The sequence below is a fragment of the Mizuhopecten yessoensis genome, unplaced genomic scaffold (assembly GCF_002113885.1).
Source record: "Mizuhopecten yessoensis strain PY_sf001 unplaced genomic scaffold, ASM211388v2 scaffold2205, whole genome shotgun sequence".
Taxonomy (NCBI): Eukaryota; Metazoa; Mollusca; class Bivalvia; order Pectinida; family Pectinidae; genus Mizuhopecten; species Mizuhopecten yessoensis.
The window spans coordinates 43767-62602 of NW_018404430.1; the positions used below are offsets into that span (position 1 = coordinate 43767).

The window sequence follows — 18836 nt, forward strand, 5'->3', positions numbered from 1 at the left end:
GGCCCTGTTGAGAGGGTTCAGTATCACAGTAGATAGGGACCCTGTTGAGAGGTTTCTGTATCACTATAGATAGGGCCCCTGTTGAGAGGGTTCTGTATCACTATAGATAGGGTCCCTGTTTAGAGGGTTCTGTATCACTATAGATAGGAACCCTGTTGAGAGGGTTCTCTATCACAGTAGATAGGGACCCTGTTGAGAGGGGTCTGTATCACTATAGATAGGGACACTGTTGAGAGGGTTCTGTATCACGATAGATAGGGACGCTGTTTAGAGGGTTTTGTATCACAGTAGATAGGGACCCTGTTGAGAGGGGTCTGTATCACTATAGATAGGGACCCTGTTTAGAGGGTTTTGTATACAGTCTAGGTTAAGGATCCCTGTCCCAGTTCACTTAGGGTTAGGGTTAGGGTTTATTTTGTATGTACAGTTACCACCATTCATTTTGGACAAAACTGTAGCACACCTAGGTCAGTACACCTTCTTTTACCATGTAGCTCAACTTGTCAAAGCGACAGTATAACAGTCTCAGGTCCAGGGTTTGAATCTTGGCCCCTCCAGCTGAAATTTTAGCCTCCATACAATTTTGTTGAATATATTTTGTCTATTAATAACTTTATTGTTTTTTCATAATTTTTTTTATAACATCTTGCAAGGTTAAGTGGTTTTTTTTAAAACGGTTCATCAAAGCTCTACAAGAAGAAAAGTTTTAAATGGAGAGTTGAGTTTTTGGTAGTGGTACGAGAAGTGTTAAGTGTGGTACCAGGTGAGTTTAGTGTGTCCATTACATATTAAATTAGTTCTATCACAGTAAATAGGGGCTGTGTTTAGGGGGGTCAGTATACTTACTCCATGTTATAAACAGTTTCTGGTAAATCTTGTTCCACCATTGAGAATTTTTTCTTCTTGACAGGAGCTATGATTGGCTCTGTAGATAAACAAGAACTGTTCAGTGATAGAGTATTTTGATGTGTAATATAATGCTTGTACATGTTATTTCATTTTACACCATAAAAACAGCATTTTATCTGATTACAGAACTACCCTAAACCCGATATCTATGCTATATCCATTATGTACAGCCTATGTTTTATGGTAAAACATTCCTTATAGATAGGAACACTGTTGATTGTTGATTCTAATTAAAAAGGTTTGTATAATATGTTACTCACCTGTCAATGGTTGTGTGTCCTCTTCTTGAACTATTGTCTGGAAAGAAAAAGTTAGAAAAGCATGCTAAAAGGCTTCCTTGTAAACATTGATTGTGGTGTACTTATTATCTACACTATTAATGTCAGAATGAATCTGCCAATTGAAATAGATTTCAGACCCCTTAACATTAGACCCAATTTTGATATTTGTTCTAATACACTGAATTGGTTTGAATCAATCATTTAAATGACTATGATTAACAGATGTTTGGAATTTTGTGATAATGCATGCACTGGCCATGGTATGTACCAAACACAGTAATGAATAGAGTCATTCAACTAAATGATTAATAAAACTAGAATTATGTCAGTGTGACATTAAAGCCGCTCAACACTTTAAATTTAATTGCTTCAGTAACACGTTGAGCATCAATATCTACTATAATACCTCAGATATATGTTCTGTATTCTGCTAATTGAAAATCAGGTCATGTGATGATGTTGCCTTTGGAATTTCCAAAATCAATCACCTCTTAAATGACACCTTAAAAACATTTCTCCCTCTCCTCTTTTGTCACCCTCTCTTTTGTGACGCATTGTTGTAATTTTCATTAATTAGCATTCTCCAATGATGTGACATTAGCATTATGTGAAGAATGGCAATCGGTGAATGGGTAATAAAGAATAGGTGCATTTTGTGCTTGTGAAATGAAGAATAATTAACAGTAGTGGGAAAACATGAATGGAGAAAAGAGACATTGTACTCCTTTTATTTTTATTTATTTTTTATTCATACTAATAATATTTATTAATATATGAAGTGACTTTACTTACTGTCATTGAATATACAATTCATCACAAAATCTCACAAATGTTCTTGGAATATATTTGAATTATATTTCTTAATGCGACTTTACCAACGTAAGAGTTATTTCCCTTACACCAGATTGGATAATATTTTGACACAGCGTGAATTCTTGTCAAACAGCAGCGGCAGTTGCGTCATGTTCTTAAATTGTTACATTTTCATAAATAAATACACCAGAAATAGCATGCTGTGTACAGAAATGTTTGATAAGCATATACAGTCCATATATCGTCTCGTCTCAGAGCCACGTCCGTGGTAGCAACGATGGTTTATTACCGTTATCAACCTAACGCCCTAAGCATGATATGTCATTTTACGTTCCCGTTTGAAACATCAAAATAGAAGTTATACTTAATCACTCATACGGTTTATAAGTATATTTATTTACTTCTTCCTTGTACTAGAAAATATAAAAAGCTAGACAGTACAGACAACGTCAACTCGAATCAGATTCGCGAAAACAAACACTCCTCAGAACTGCTAAAACGCTCAAACACAGCGCACAAATTTCACCACCACAACACTCGTAGAATGCACCGGAGATAAACATTTTGTTTTCAGCAATTATTTAAAGTATGGATTATTATTTGGAGAAGAGTATCGGAAGACTTTATGTAACCCCTAGTTGTTCACAGATCACAGAACAAATATTGATTAATTAATTGTATGAACTAGATTTGCTTAAAATCAAGCACATCCTAAATGTTGGATTCATGAGGGTTTTATTAACATTTTCTGTAATATGAGGCTTTATAAGTTATTCTGAGGAAACTTTTAAACCATAACTCTACTCGTCAAAAGGGTGGTATAACATACACCTCCACACAAAAATGTGGTACAACACACCTCCACCCACAAAAGGGTGGTATAACACACACCTCCACACAAAAGGGTGGTATAACACACACCTCCACCCACAAAAGGGTGGTATAACACACACCTCCACCTACAAAAGGGTGGTTAAACACACCTCCACCCACAAAAGGGTGGTATAACACACACCTCCACACACAAAAGGGTGGTAAAACACACACCTCCACACGTATAACATACACCTCCACACAAAAATGTGGGACAACACACCCCCACCCACAAAAGGGTGGTATAACACACACCTGCACACACAAAAGGGTGGTATAACACACACCTCCAGACACAAAAGGGTGGTATAACATACACCTCCACCTACAAAAGGGTGGTATAACATACACCTCCACCTACAAAAGGGTGGTATAACACAGTATAACATACACCTCCACACAAAAATGTGGTACAACACACCTCCACCCACAAAAGGGTGGTATAATACACACCTCCACACACAAAAGGGTGGTATAACACCCCTCCACCTACAAAAGGGTGGTATAACACACACCTCCACACACAAAAGGGTTGTATAACATACACCTCCACCCACAAAAGGGTGGTATAACATACACCTCCACCTACAAAAGGGTGGTATAACACACACCTCCACACAAACATGTGGTATAACACACACCTCCACCCACAAAAGGGTGGCATAACACACACCTCCACCTACAAAAGGGTGGTATAACATACACCTCCACCTACAAAAGGGTGGTATAACATACACCTCCACACACAAAAGGGTGGTATAACACACCTCCACCTACAAAAGGGTGGTATAACACAGTATAACATACACCTCCACACAAAAATGTGGGACAACACACCCCCACCCACAAAAGGGTGGTATAACACACACCCCCACACACAAAAGGGTGGTATAACACACCCCTCCACACAAAAGGGTGGTATAACACACACCTCCACCTACAAAAGGGTGTTATAACACACCTCCACCCACAAAAGGGTGGTTTAACACACCTCCACACACAAAAGGGTGGTATAACACACACCTCCACACACAAAAGGGTGGTATAACACACACCTCCACACACAAAAGGGTGGTATAACACACACCTCCACACACAAAAGGGTGGTATAACACACACCTCCACACACAAAAGGGTGGTATAACACACACCTCCACACACAAAAGGGTGGTATAACACACACCTCCACACACAAAAGGGTGGTATAACACACACCTCCACACACAAAAGGGTGGTATAACACACACCTCCACACACAAAAGGGTGGTATAACACACACCTCCACACACAAAAGGGTGGTATAACACACACCTCCACACACAAAAGGGTGGTATAACACACACCTCCACACACAAAAGGGTGGTATAACACACACCTCCACACACAAAAGGGTGGTATAACACACACCTCCACACACAAAAGGGTGGTATAACACACACCTCCACACACAAAAGGGTGGTATAACACACACCTCCACACACAAAAGGGTGGTATAACACACACCTCCACACACAAAAGGGTGGTATAACACACACCTCCACACACAAAAGGGTGGTATAACACACACCTCCACACACAAAAGGGTGGTATAACACACACCTCCACACACAAAAGGGTGGTATAACACACACCTCCACACACAAAAGGGTGGTATAACACACACCTCCACACACAAAAGGGTGGTATAACACACACCTCCACACACAAAAGGGTGGTATAACACACACCTCCACACACAAAAGGGTGGTATAACACACACCTCCACACACAAAAGGGTGGTATAACATACACCTCCACCCACAAAAGGGTGGTATAACACACACCTCCACACACAAAAGGGTGGTATAACACACACCTCCACACACAAAAGGGTGGTATAACACACACCTCCACACACAAAAGGGTGGTATAACACACACCTCCACACACAAAAGGGTGGTATAACACACACCTCCACACACAAAAGGGTGGTATAACACACACCTCCACACACAAAAGGGTGGTATAACACACACCTCCACACACAAAAGGGTGGTATAACACACACCTCCACACACAAAAGGGTGGTATAACACACACCTCCACACACAAAAGGGTGGTATAACATACACCTCCACCCACAAAAGGGTGGTATAACACACACCTCCACACACAAAAGGGTGGTATAACACACACCTCCACACACAAAAGGGTGGTATAACACACACCTCCACACACAAAAGGGTGGTATAACACACACCTCCACACACAAAAGGGTGGTATAACACACACCTCCACACACAAAAGGGTGGTATAACACACACCTCCACACACAAAAGGGTGGTATAACACACACCTCCACACACAAAAGGGTGGTATAACACACACCTCCACACACAAAAGGGTGGTATAACACACACCTCCACACACAAAAGGGTGGTATAACACACACCTCCACACACAAAAGGGTGGTATAACACACACCTCCACACACAAAAGGGTGGTATAACACACACCTCCACACACAAAAGGGTGGTATAACACACACCTCCACACACAAAAGGGTGGTATAACACACACCTCCACACACAAAAGGGTGGTATAACACACACCTCCACACACAAAAGGGTGGTATAACACACACCTCCACACACAAAAGGGTGGTATAACACACACCTCCACACACAAAAGGGTGGTATAACACACACCTCCACACACAAAAGGGTGGTATAACACACACCTCCACACACAAAAGGGTGGTATAACACACACCTCCACACACAAAAGGGTGGTATAACACACACCTCCACACACAAAAGGGTGGTAAAACACACACCTCCACACACAAAAGGGTGGTATAACACACCTCCACACACAAAAGGGTGGTATAACACTCACCTCCACACACAAAAGGGTGGTATAACACACACCTCTACCTACAAAAGGGTGGTATAACACACACCTCCACCCACAAAAGGGTGGTATAACACACACCTCTACCCACAAAAGGGTGGTATAACACACACCTCTACCCACAAAAGGGTGGTATAACACACCCCTCCACCTACAAAAGGGTGGTATAACTGGTATAACACACACCTCCACACACAAAAGGGTGGTTTAACACACCTCCACACACAAAAGGGTGATATAACACACCTCCACACACAAAAGGGGGGTATAACACACACCTCCACACACAAAACGGTGGTATAACATACACCTCCACACACAAAAGGGTGGTAAAACACACAACTCCACACACAAAAGGGAGGTATAACATACACCTCCACACACAAAAGGGTGGTATAACATACACCTCCACCCGCAAAAGGGTGGTATAACACACACCTCCACACACAAAGGGTGGTATAACATACACCTCCACCTACAAAAGGGTGGTATAACACACACCTCCACACACAAAAGGGTGGTATAACATACACCTCCCCAAAAAAGGGTGGAATAACACACACCTCCACCCACAAAAGGGTGGTATAACATACACCTCCACACACAAAAGGGTGGTATAACATACACCTCCCCAAAAAAGGGTGGTATAACACACACCTCCACCCACAAAAGGGTGGTATAACATACACCTCCACACACAAAAAGGTGGTATAACCTCCTCCCACAAAAGGGTGGTATAACACACACACAAAAGGGTGGTATAACACACACATCCACCCACAAAAGGGTGGTATAACATACATCTCCACACAAAAAAAGGTGGTATAACCTCCACCCACAAAAGGGTGGTATAACATACATCTCCACACACAAAAAGGTGGTATAACCTCCACCCACAAAAGGGTGGTATAACGGTGGTAAAACACACACCTCCACACACAACAGGGTGGAAAAACACACACCTCCACACACAAAAGGGTAGTATAACATACACATCCACCCACAAAAGGGTGGTATAAGGGTGGTATAACACACACCTCCACCTACGAAAGGGTGGTATAACATACACCTCCACACACGAAAGGGTGGTATAACATACACCTCCCCAAAAAAGGGTGGTATAACACACACCTCCACACACAAAGGGGTGGTATAACACACCTCCACACACAAAAGGGTAGTATAACATACACATCCACCCACAAAAGGGTGGTATAACATACATCTCCACACACAAAAAGGTGGTATACCCTCCCCCCACAAAAGGGTGGTATAACATACACCTCCCCAAAAAAGGGGGGTATAACACACACCTCCACCCACAAAAGGGAGGTATAACACACACCTCCACCTACAAAAGGGGGTGGTATAACACACCCCTCCACACACAAAAGGGTGGTATAACATACCCCTCCACACACAAAAGGGTGTTAAAACACACCCCTCCATCCACAAAAGGGTGGTATAACATACACTTCCACCCACAAAAGGGTGGTATAACACACACCCCCCCCCACAAAAGGGTGGTATAACACACCTCCACCCCCAAAAGGGTGGTATAACATACACCTCCACACACGAAAGGGTGGTATAACATACACCTCCCCAAAAAAGGGTGGTATAACACACACCTCCACACAAAAAGGGTGGTATAACATACACCTCCCCCTACAAAAGGGTGGTATAACACACACCTCCACTCAAAAAAGGGTGGTATAACACACACCTCCACCTACAAAAGGGTGCGATAACATACACCTCCACCCACAAAAGGGTGTTAAAACACACACCTCCATCCACAAAAGGGGGGTATAACACACACCTCCACCCACAAAAGGGAGGTATAACACACACCTCCACCCACAAAAGGGTGGTATACCAAACCTCCACACACAAAAGGGTGGTATAACATACGCCTCAACACACAAAAGGGTGGTATAACACACACCTCCCCACACAAAAGGGTGGTATAACACACCTCCACCTACAAAAGGGTGGTATATGGTATAACACACACCTCCACACACAAAAGGGAGGTATAACCTCCACCCACAAAAGGGTGGTATAACATACCCCTCCACACACAAAAGGGTGGTTTAACACTCCTCCACACACAAAAGGGTGGTATAACACTCACCTCCGCACACAAAAGGGTGGTATAACACACACCTCCCCACACAAAAGGGTGGTAAAACACACACCTCCATCCACAAAAGGGGGGTATAACATACACCTCCACACACAAAAAGGTGGTATAACACACACCTCCACACACAAATGGGTGGTATAACATACCCCTCCACCTACAAAAGGGTGGTATAACACACACCCACACCCCTCCACACACAAAAGGGTGGTATAACACTCACCTCCGCACACAAAAGGGTGGTATAACACACACCTCACCTCCACACACAAAAGGGTGGTATAACATACGCCTCAACACACAAAAGGGTGGTATAACACACACCCACACCCCTCCACACACAAAAGGGTGGTAAAACACAAACCTCCACACACAAAAGGGTGGTATAACATACCCCTCCACACACAAAAGGGTGGTATAACATCCACCCACAAAAGGGTGGTATAACATACATCTCCACACACAAAAAGGTGGTATAACATCCACCCACAAAAGGGTGGTATAACATACCCCTCCACACACAAAAGGGTGGTATAACATACGCCTCAACACACAAAAGGGTGGTATAACACACACCTCACCTCCACACACAAAAGGGTGGTATAACCGCCACCCACAAAAGGGTGGTATAACACACACCCCCCCCCACAAAAGGGTGGTATAACACACCTCCACCCCCAAAAGGGTGGTATAACATACACCTCCACACTGATATAACATACACCTCCACACACAAAAGGGTGGAATAACACACACATCCACCCACAAAAGGGTGGTATAAGGGTGGTATAACACACACCTCCACCTACAAAAGGGTGGTATAACCACCTCCACACACAAAAGGGTGGTATAACATACACATCCACCTACAAAAGGGTGGTATAACACACACATCCACCCACAAAAGGGTGGTATAAGGGTGGTATAACACACACCTCCACCTACGAAAGGGTGGTATAACATACACCTCCACACACGAAAGGGTGGTATAACCTCCACCCACAAAAGGGAGGTATAACACACACCTCCACCTACAAAAGGGGGTGGTATAACACACCCCTCCACACACAAAAGGGTGGTATAACACTCACCTCCGCACACAAAAGGGTGGTATAACACACACCTCCCCACACAAAAGGGTGGTATAACACACCTCCACCCCCAAAAGGGTGGTATAACATACACCTCCACACACGAAAGGGTGGTATAACATACACCTCCCCAAAAAAGGGTGGTATAACACACACCTCCACCTACGAAAGGGTGGTATAACATACACCTCCACACACAAAAGGGTGTTAAAACACACACCTCCATCCACAAAAGGGTGGTATAACATACACCTCCACACACAAAAGGGTGGTATAACATACACCTCCACCTACAAAAGGGTGGTATAACACACACCTCTACATACAAAAGGGTGGTATAACATACACCTCCACCTACAAAAGGGTGGTATAACATACACCTCCACACACAAAAGGGTGGTATAACATACACCTCCACACACAAAAGGGTGGTTTAACACTCCTCCACACACAAAAGGGTGGTATAACATACACCTCCACCCACAAAAGGGTGGTATAACACACCTCCACACACAAAAGGGTGGAATAACACACACCTCCACACACAAAAGGGTGGTATAACACACACCTCTACCTACAAAAGGGTGGTATAACACACACCTCTACACACAAAAGGGTGGTATAACATACACCTCCACCTACAAAAGGGTGGTATAACATACACCTCCACACACAAAAGGGTGGTATTACACACACCTCCACCCGCAAAAGGGTGGTATAACACACACCTCCACCCACAAAAGGGTGGTATAACACACCTCCACACACAAAAGGGTGGAATAACACACACCTCCACACACAAAAGGGTGGTATAAAACACCTCCACCCACAAAAGGGTGGTATAAAACACCTCCACACACAAAAGGGTGGTATAAAACACCTCCTACAAAAGGGTGGTATAACACACACCTCCACACACAACAGGGTGGTAAAACACACACCTCCACACACAAAAGGGTGGTATTACATACACCTCCACCCGCAAAAGGGTGGTATAACACACACCTCCACACACAAAAGGGTGGTATAACATACACCTCCACCTACAAAAGGGTGGTATAACACACACCTCCACCCACAAAAGGGTGGTATAACACACACCTCCACCTACAAAAGGGTGGTATAACATACACCTCCACCCACAAAAGGGTGGTATAACACACACCTTCACCCACAAAAGGGTGGTTTAACACACCTACACCTACAAAAGGGTGGTATAACACACACCTCCACCTACAAAAGGGTGGTATAACACACACATCCACCCACAAAAGGGTGGTATAACACACACCTTCACCCACAAACACCTCCACACACAAAAGGGTGGTATAACACACACCCCTCTACCTACAAAAGGGTGGTATAACACACCCCTCCACCTACAAAAGGGTGGTATAACACACTCCTCCACCCACAAAAGGGTGGTATAACACACCCCTCCACCTACAAAAGGGTGGTATAACACACACCTCCCCCCACAAAAGGGTGGTATAACACACACCTTCACCCACAAAAGGGTGGTATAAAACACACCTCCACCCACAAAAGGGTGGTATAACACTCACCTTCACCCACAAAAGGGTGGTTTAACACACCTACACCTAAAAAAGGGTGGTATAACACACACCTCCACCTACAAAAGGGAGGTATAACATACACCTCCACCCACAAAAGGGGGGTATAACATACACCTCCACACACAAAAGGGTGGTATAACACACACCTCTACCTACAAAAGGGTGGAATAACACACACCTCCACATACAAAAGGGTGGTATAACATCCACCTCCACATACAAAAGGGTGGTATAACACACACCTCCACCTACAAAGGGTGGTATAACATACACCTCCACCTACAAAAGGGTGGTATAACACACACATCCACCCACAAAAGGGTGGTATAACACACACTCTCACCCACAAAAGGGTGGTTTAACACACCTACACCTACAAAAGGGAGGTATAACACACACCTCCACCTACAAAAGGGTGGTAAAACACACACCTCCACACACAAAAGGGTGGTATTACATACACCTCCACCCGCAAAAGGGTGGTATAACACACACCTCCACACACAAAAGGGTGGTATAACACACACACCTCTACCTACAAAAGGGTGGTATAACACACACCTCCACTCACAAAAGGGTGGTATAACACACACCTCCACCCACAAAAGGGTGGTATAACACACACCTCCACCCACAAAAGGGTGGTATAATCTCCACCCACAAAAGGGTGGTATAACCTCCACCCACAAAAGTGTGGTATAACACACACCTCCACACACAAAAGGGTGGTATAAAACACCTCCACACACAAAAGGGTGGTATAACACACACACCTCTACCTACAAAATGGTGGTATAACACACACCTCCACTCACAAAAGGGTGGAGGTGTGTGTTATACCACCCTTTTGTGGGTGGAGGTGTTTTATACCCCCCTTTTGTGTGTGGAGGTGTGTGTTATACCACTCTTTTGTGGGTGGAGGTTATACCACCCTTTTGTGGGTGGAGGTGTGTGTTATACCTCCCTTTTGTGAGTGGAGGTGTGTGTTATACCACCCTTTTGTGAGTTGAGGTGTGTGTTATACCACCCTTTTGTAGGTGGTATAACACACACCTCCACACACAAAAGGGTGGTATAAAACACCTCCACCCACAAAAGGGTGGTATAACAAACACCATCACCTACAAAAGCGTGGTATAACACACACCTCCACTTCCGGACCGTACACCTCCTCTGCTGTTGGGTAGTACTTCTTGTCTTCATGGAGTACCACCTGCATCTCTGCTACATCATCAGCATCATCAGCATCCATGTCCTCGTCCTCCTGGTGACGATAACAGACATGTATATCATTCATACAATCATCATCAAAGAAATTTTATAACAACAACATACCACTTATATTATTATACACACACTGCCAAGTCAAACATTCTCCTACTTATGTATACACTAAGAAAATATTTTACTTGCTACACTTGACAATACTTTGTTCACTAGTCTATATAATGATAAAGATAAGAACTACTCAGTACATTTGGATAATATTGAACTTGCTGCATTTAAACAACAAAGTTCTCCCGACACTAAATTCACATCAACTGTAAACTATTTCTATTTTTGAGTAACTGTTTGTATTTATGATGTCTCTTTCATTACATTTAGGAATATTATTTGTATATATCTGGTAATTTTACAATATATTTCTTTCAGTACATCAAGGCAAAAATATCTTTGCCCTATTTAGAGATCTAGATCAGTCCTTGCATCAACACAATAAACTTACATCAGCTCCATATTCACCGTAGGGTTCATCACGCTCCTCATCACTGTCCTCATTATCATCGCCGTCGCTGTCCAGTTCTGGACCGACATAATTACCAAACTCATCATATAATTCCTGATCCATTGTCCTACCTGTGAAGTAAATCATATTGATGGTCAAAGGTAACTTCTATTAGTGAGGATCACAAGGAATCCACTAGTATACGCCTGTGTGATCCAAGGGTTCCTCTTATTGTTTCCACTCCCTCCCTTAGTTCAGTGGTGTCTGTCTAGGCACCCGTTGATGTCCTTAATTAGCTATTGCAAGGCCGTTAAACCTCAAACAAACAAACCAAAGGTTCTGTTCTCAACAAACATATTGTCTCTACACCCTTGGAACATGTCGAGACAAAATTGAAGACTATAGATGACACTTTCTGAATGTTAAAAAAAGACAAGTTTGATCCTTTTATGTGCAATAAAAGAATCACATTGCAGTATTATGGTAAAGTTGACAAGTTTTGAAGACAGGTGTTGGTCCTTTGTAATCTTCAAGGACAGGCATGTGCATCTGTCTAGGAATTGGTCAGTTTTTATACTTCAAACCAATCAAATATCTACCTGTGTGTCTTCCATTTTGACATGACATATAAGAAAGTCATGAAGAATCCTAGTTATATTTAGTTTCAGTACCTAAGAAATGCTAGATCTTTCATTACTGTTTTATAACTTTAAACCAAAAATGCTGGAGAATTTTACAGTATAAAGTTAACAATAAACACACTGGAAACAAATCACAGAATTTGTTCAGATGAAATGTCAGTATAAGTGTCAAAAAGCTTATAATATATGGATACAACTATTGGGAATACTGAAACATCTTATTCAAGTACAAAGTAGCAAAATATTTTGGTACTGAAATAATAGAGTGCCTGTACCTCAGTCATGAAATATCCATGACTAATAAGACCTTCCTCTTAGTTTTATCTTTGTTGACCCTTGAAATCCAGGTACTGTGAAGTGACAACTAGTGACACATGAATCCAGTAACTGTGAAGTGACAACTAGTGATACATGAATCCAGTAACTGTGAAGTGACACATGAATCCAAGCAGTGTGAAGTGACAACTAGTGATACATGAATCCAGGCAGTGTGAAGTGACAACTAGTGACATATGAATCCAGTAACTGTGAAGTGACAACCAGTGACACATGAATCCAGGCATTGTGAAGTGACAACTAGTGATACATGAATCCAGTAACTGTGAAGTGACAACTAGTGATACATGGATCTAGTGTGAAGTGACAACTAGTGACATATGAATACAGTAACTGTGAAGTGACAATTAGTGACACATGAATCCAGTAACTTTGAAGTGACAACTAGTGACACATGGATCTAGTGTGAAGTGACAACTAGTGACATATGAATCCAGTAACTGTGAAGTGACAACTAGTGACACATGGATCTAGTGTGAAGTGACAACTAGTGACATATGAATCCAGTAACTGTGAAGTGACAACTAGTGACACATGAATCTAGTGTGAAGTGACAACTAGTGACACATGGATCTAGTGTGAAGTGGCAACTAGTGATACATGAATCCTTTGCAGTGACAACTAGTGATACATGAATCCAGTAACTGTGAAGTGACAACTAGTGATACATCGATCAAGTAGCTGTGAAGTGACAACTAGTGACATATGAATCCAGGCAGTGTGAAGTGACAACTCGTGACATATGAATCCAGTAACTGTGAAGTGACAACTAGTGACACATGAATCTAGTGTGAAGTGACAACTAGTGATACATGAATCCTTTGCAGTGACAACTAGTGATACATGAATACAGTAACTGTGAAGTGACAACTAGTCAAGTGATACATGGATCTAGTGTGAAGTGACAACTAGTGACATGAATCCAGTAACTGTGAAGTGACAACTAGTGACACATGAATCCAGGCAGTGTGAAGTGACAACTAGTGATACATGGATCTAGTGTGAAGTGTGACAACTATTGCCATATGAATCCAGTAACTGTGAAGTGACAACTATAGTGACATATGAATCCAGGCAGTGTGAAGTGACAACTAGTGATACATGGATCCTGTAACTGTAAAGTGACAACTAGTAACACATGAATCCATTGCCGGGTCCGTATTCATGAAGCCGTTCTCATACCCAAGCATGGATTCTGTGTTCAAATCTACTTTCTTGTAACTCAGTTAAACCTTTCAAACGATCAAAATGTCAAATGTAAACATTGAAAACATTTTTTGGCTTTAAGTCTCTTCAATGTTTTTCCAAATCAATGAATTTAAAACAAGAACGAGAAATTCCGCTCGAGAACAATTCCCATACTTAAGCAAGATAACAGTTTCATGAATACGGGTCCTGCATGGTGTTCAAGGGCCACCCTAGTCCGAACTATTCTAACGTTTTATCGACTTTTTTATATCGGTCTGTCGTCGATTAACGTTAGAACTCTGGTCCTCTATAATATGCGGGAAATAAGTGACCCGCGCCCGGGTCGCTCTTCAACTGATATTTTAGAAACAAATCGTCATTTTCACACACATGGATTGAAAGATCTGTAGTGAATTTATCCTGGGGGGTCAACTTTACCGGGGTAAGTTTTTGCCTCTGTAGAGTGAGGGGTGTAAGTATTGCCGGGAGTAGCGCATGCGCAGTGTGTGAAAACAGAGCTGAACGAGCGAGAGAGCCAGTCTGTGTGTTACTGGGATATCTTCACAAAGTTCACCAAGATACCGTAGAATATAGTAGAGTATAATACGTAAGCAGTAGATACTTCAGATCTATTCATTATGCACAAGATGAACATAAATAACATGCCTCAAACAACCAATACAATCACTAAACACGGGTCGCTTATTTCCTGCATATTATAGAGGGCCAGAGTTCTGATGTTAATCGACGACAGACCAGTATAAAAAAAAGTCGATAAAACGTCAGAATAATTCGGACTAGGGCCACCCATTAAGAACCCTGGTCAGCTTCTCGAATCAGGTCATTCACAAAAAAAAGACACATCAACAGACCAGTGCTTTCAAGAGTTTATATCCTTGACGTTTTGCAATTTGAGATCGAAATTACATTTCCTAAAATGTGGTGATCAAAACACATGGAAAATAGACATTTCCTTTCAAACACAAGAGTCAATAGTCATTTTGGAAGCGTTTCAGACGCTAATACAGCTTTACAACCCCAATCCCCAACCATGTCAACAGATAGATGGAGCCAACTAGGCAATAACTAATGTAACCATGCGAGCATGTTTTTCTTTGTTTTATTTTTCCTGGCTGACCTCAGTCTGGGTATACGTAAATTCTGGGTAACTTTGTGTGCCCGGTTGACTGACTATGAAATCACTTGTAAACAATACAGTAGCACCACGATGGGGGTCCTGTGCATATTAATCAACTTTAAGTAGAATGAGTAACAGGAATCCGACTTGGCAAATACGTTACGTTATGAAAAATCATCATATTATTATGCATTTATTTAAAAAGCTTACAACAACACTTACCACATGCGTCCACCGGAACCGTTTTACTTGCGTTCGTCGTGGTTAGCCCAAAGCTTCAAAGCGTCTCTGTGACCGGGGTTTATAATAAGGAAAACATACTACGACCTCTGCGATACGGGATCAGGCAAAATACAAGACCAATCTCTAGAACCAGGGACAGTATACGTCCCTGCTAGAACTTTTATAATTTTATGAACGAGTTTTCAAAAAAAAATGGCACACTTATTATAGAAGAGTGTTTCTAAAGTTATTGTTATTTTAATTTCAACCAATACATTTTCAACACAATTACTTTTTTTTTTTATATTAGACCACAGGTGCTCGGGTTCTGGAATATATGTGATGTATTTAGGTATCGAACATCACTTTGATAATAAATAATTGTAATTATATATTACTATAAGGGGGTGCGGTATCTAGTGGGTTGCGATACGTAAACAGATATTGTTATTACGTATTCTAGAACCCAATTATTTATTTGTGGGTGGAAATGTTTATTGAAGTTCCACTTCCGAAGTCGTGCACACACTTTTAAGAACCTATAGCTTGATTTGAAGACTGGTTCTTCTCCTTAAATTTAAGACCATGTATGCTCAAATCCACCAAATACCGCCGATGTTACAGCAGTTAGAAACTAAAAAATATATGTATTTTCGCCATGGACGAGTTCATTACATTTCTATTTTAAGTGTATTAGTATTTTTTCTCAGTCACGACAGGTGTCTATATAGCTAGCTGTGACAAAGGCACTTATTATAGGTTGCGGGTCTCTTTAGGGAGTTGGAGCAGTTTGAAAGTACATGTATAACCAGTAATGTTTCAGAAAGTGTTAAAACTACAAACGTATCGTGACTGTATATAGCATAGTAGACAAGCTTCCAGTTTTACAACCGAGAGGTCACCATATTCTAGAAAGACCGAAGAAACCAGAGACGTATAGTACGTCTCTGAAGAAACCAAAAATATGTTAACTCTATGTTATTTTATTTTAGTGTTTGAAAGATTAATATAAATATACTATATAATAATAATACATGTTCTATTGTTAGAGAAAGTAAAAGTTGAAATACTAAAATAGCAAAGTTCTAAAATGTGAATTGTTGTGGAACGCGTACGAGGTTGGATTGTATATTCTATGATACGCGACCCCCCCCCCCCCCTCTCAAATCTTCTAAATTGACTAAGTATTACATGTAGGTAACATTAAGAAGTCATTATTATACACACTCTACTGGTTCCTACCTATATATGTCAGTTATGAACAATTCTGAAATTCTGAGTGGATGTTATATTTGAGTATATATTTGTGTATAATTTAGTGTATTTTAGTAAAAAGTCAAGCTTCAGAAAGTTTGTATATGCTCCATACCTATTTTTGTTTGAGGTTAAAAGTACAACGAATTTAACTCATTAAGTTATTACCGTTGACAGTTCTTCGACATTACAAAATCTAAACTCATGATACAAGCATATATAAAGTATCAAAATAAATGTCCAACTAATGGACCGCAAATGATCATAAATCATATGAAAACAAGAGGCCTAGAGGGCCTGTATGGCTCACCTGAAAATGTTAGCAAAATTGAAGTTGAAATACTGAGTAGCCAGATGTCAACTTTTCCTTTAAAACGCTACTAGTCCTGAACGAACAAGTAGATTTTGACCAAATTTGGCCTAGAGCATTCTTAGGCCAAGGGGACTCAACTTTGTATAAACAGTGGCTGTGGCCCGCCCCCTGGGGGCAGAGGGGTGGGGCCGAATAGGGGAAATATAGGTAAAACCTTTAAAATCCTTCTCCTACCAAAGGGATTAAGGGATTTTATCCTAAATTAAATTAGTGTGAAGCATCATTGGGCCAAGGGGACTCAATTTTGTATAAACGGTGGGTGTGGCCCCTATAGGGGCAGAGGGGCGGGGCCAAATAGAGGTAAAACCTTTAAAATCTTTCTCCTACCGTAGGGATTAAGGGATTTTATCCTCATATTTAGTCTGGAGCATCCTTTGGCANGTCGTCCGTCCGTCCGTCCGTCAACTTTTCCTTAAAAACGCTACCAGACCTGAACGGCCAAGTAGATTTTGACTAAATTTGGTCTGGAGCATCCTTAGGCCAAGGGAACTCAATTTTGTATAAATGGTCGCTGTGGCCCCCCCGGAGGGCAGAGGGGCGGGGCCCAATAGGGGAAATAGAGGTAAAACCTTAAAAATGCTTCTTCTACCGTGGGAATGACAGGATTTTGTCCAATTGCATATAAATATAACCCTTGACTAACCATGTAATATATGTACAGCAACTTCTGGCTATTTCAACTTCAATTTTGCTAGCATTTTCAGGTGAGTGATACACCTCTTGTTATGAATGGCTTTGGTGAAGATATATTAGATATTATTTTACACCATCTCTATATAACATCGTGTCTGATTGAATGACGGGCATTAAACATCATGTTCCCCTCATACTGTCAACTTTATCCTATTGTACTTTCCTTATTCAGAGCCTATCTAGAGATCTAGAGGCACCACATAGAACACCCTGCAGATCGGGGATCGTAAAAGTGTGTAAAAGTGTATTGTAAAAGTGTATCATAAAAGGCGACTTATGTGGTAACCCCCATGCAGAATTTGGGATTTGCTTTTGTGCCCTCTACTTGGGAACACAAAAGCTACCAAAATCAATCTGCTGCAACCATTGCTGTATTTGGGATATTCTCTTTCCTAGCGCCTTGCTTGGCAATACCTCACTTTTGGCTTAAATATTGAACGTTGATCGCCCAAGTGAGGAAGGCACTGTACATGTTCTGTCTCCAGGCTGGAGAAAATCGACAGCCATGATGATCGAGGCGACAAATGTGCGGCCTTCCTTCAGATTTTGGAGGTTTTCTGTTGTCTTCCGCAAAGGGGATATCGGAAAACCAAAATTTATTGCAACACTTGTGACCTCTGCCTATTCTACCTACTATGGTAACACTTGTGACCTCTGCCTTTTCTATTCCACATACTATAGTA

General features: G+C 41.7%; 1 protein-coding gene across 1 annotated transcript in view; it reads right to left on the bottom strand.

Annotated features, from left to right (window-relative positions):
- The window catches only part of LOC110445292 (116 kDa U5 small nuclear ribonucleoprotein component-like), a 56842-nt gene extending 40938 nt beyond the window's left edge, over positions 1-15904 (bottom strand). The window contains exons 1-5 of the mRNA XM_021489831.1: positions 15834-15904; positions 12309-12439; positions 11730-11846; positions 1170-1206; positions 847-925 (exon numbers count right to left, since the gene is read on the bottom strand). Coding sequence (XP_021345506.1) covers positions 847-925; positions 1170-1206; positions 11730-11846; positions 12309-12431 — 356 coding nt within the window. The 5' untranslated portion in view covers positions 12432-12439; positions 15834-15904. The remainder of the gene's footprint in view (positions 1-846; positions 926-1169; positions 1207-11729; positions 11847-12308; positions 12440-15833) is intronic.
- Between the last annotated feature and the right edge of the window lie 2932 nt (positions 15905-18836).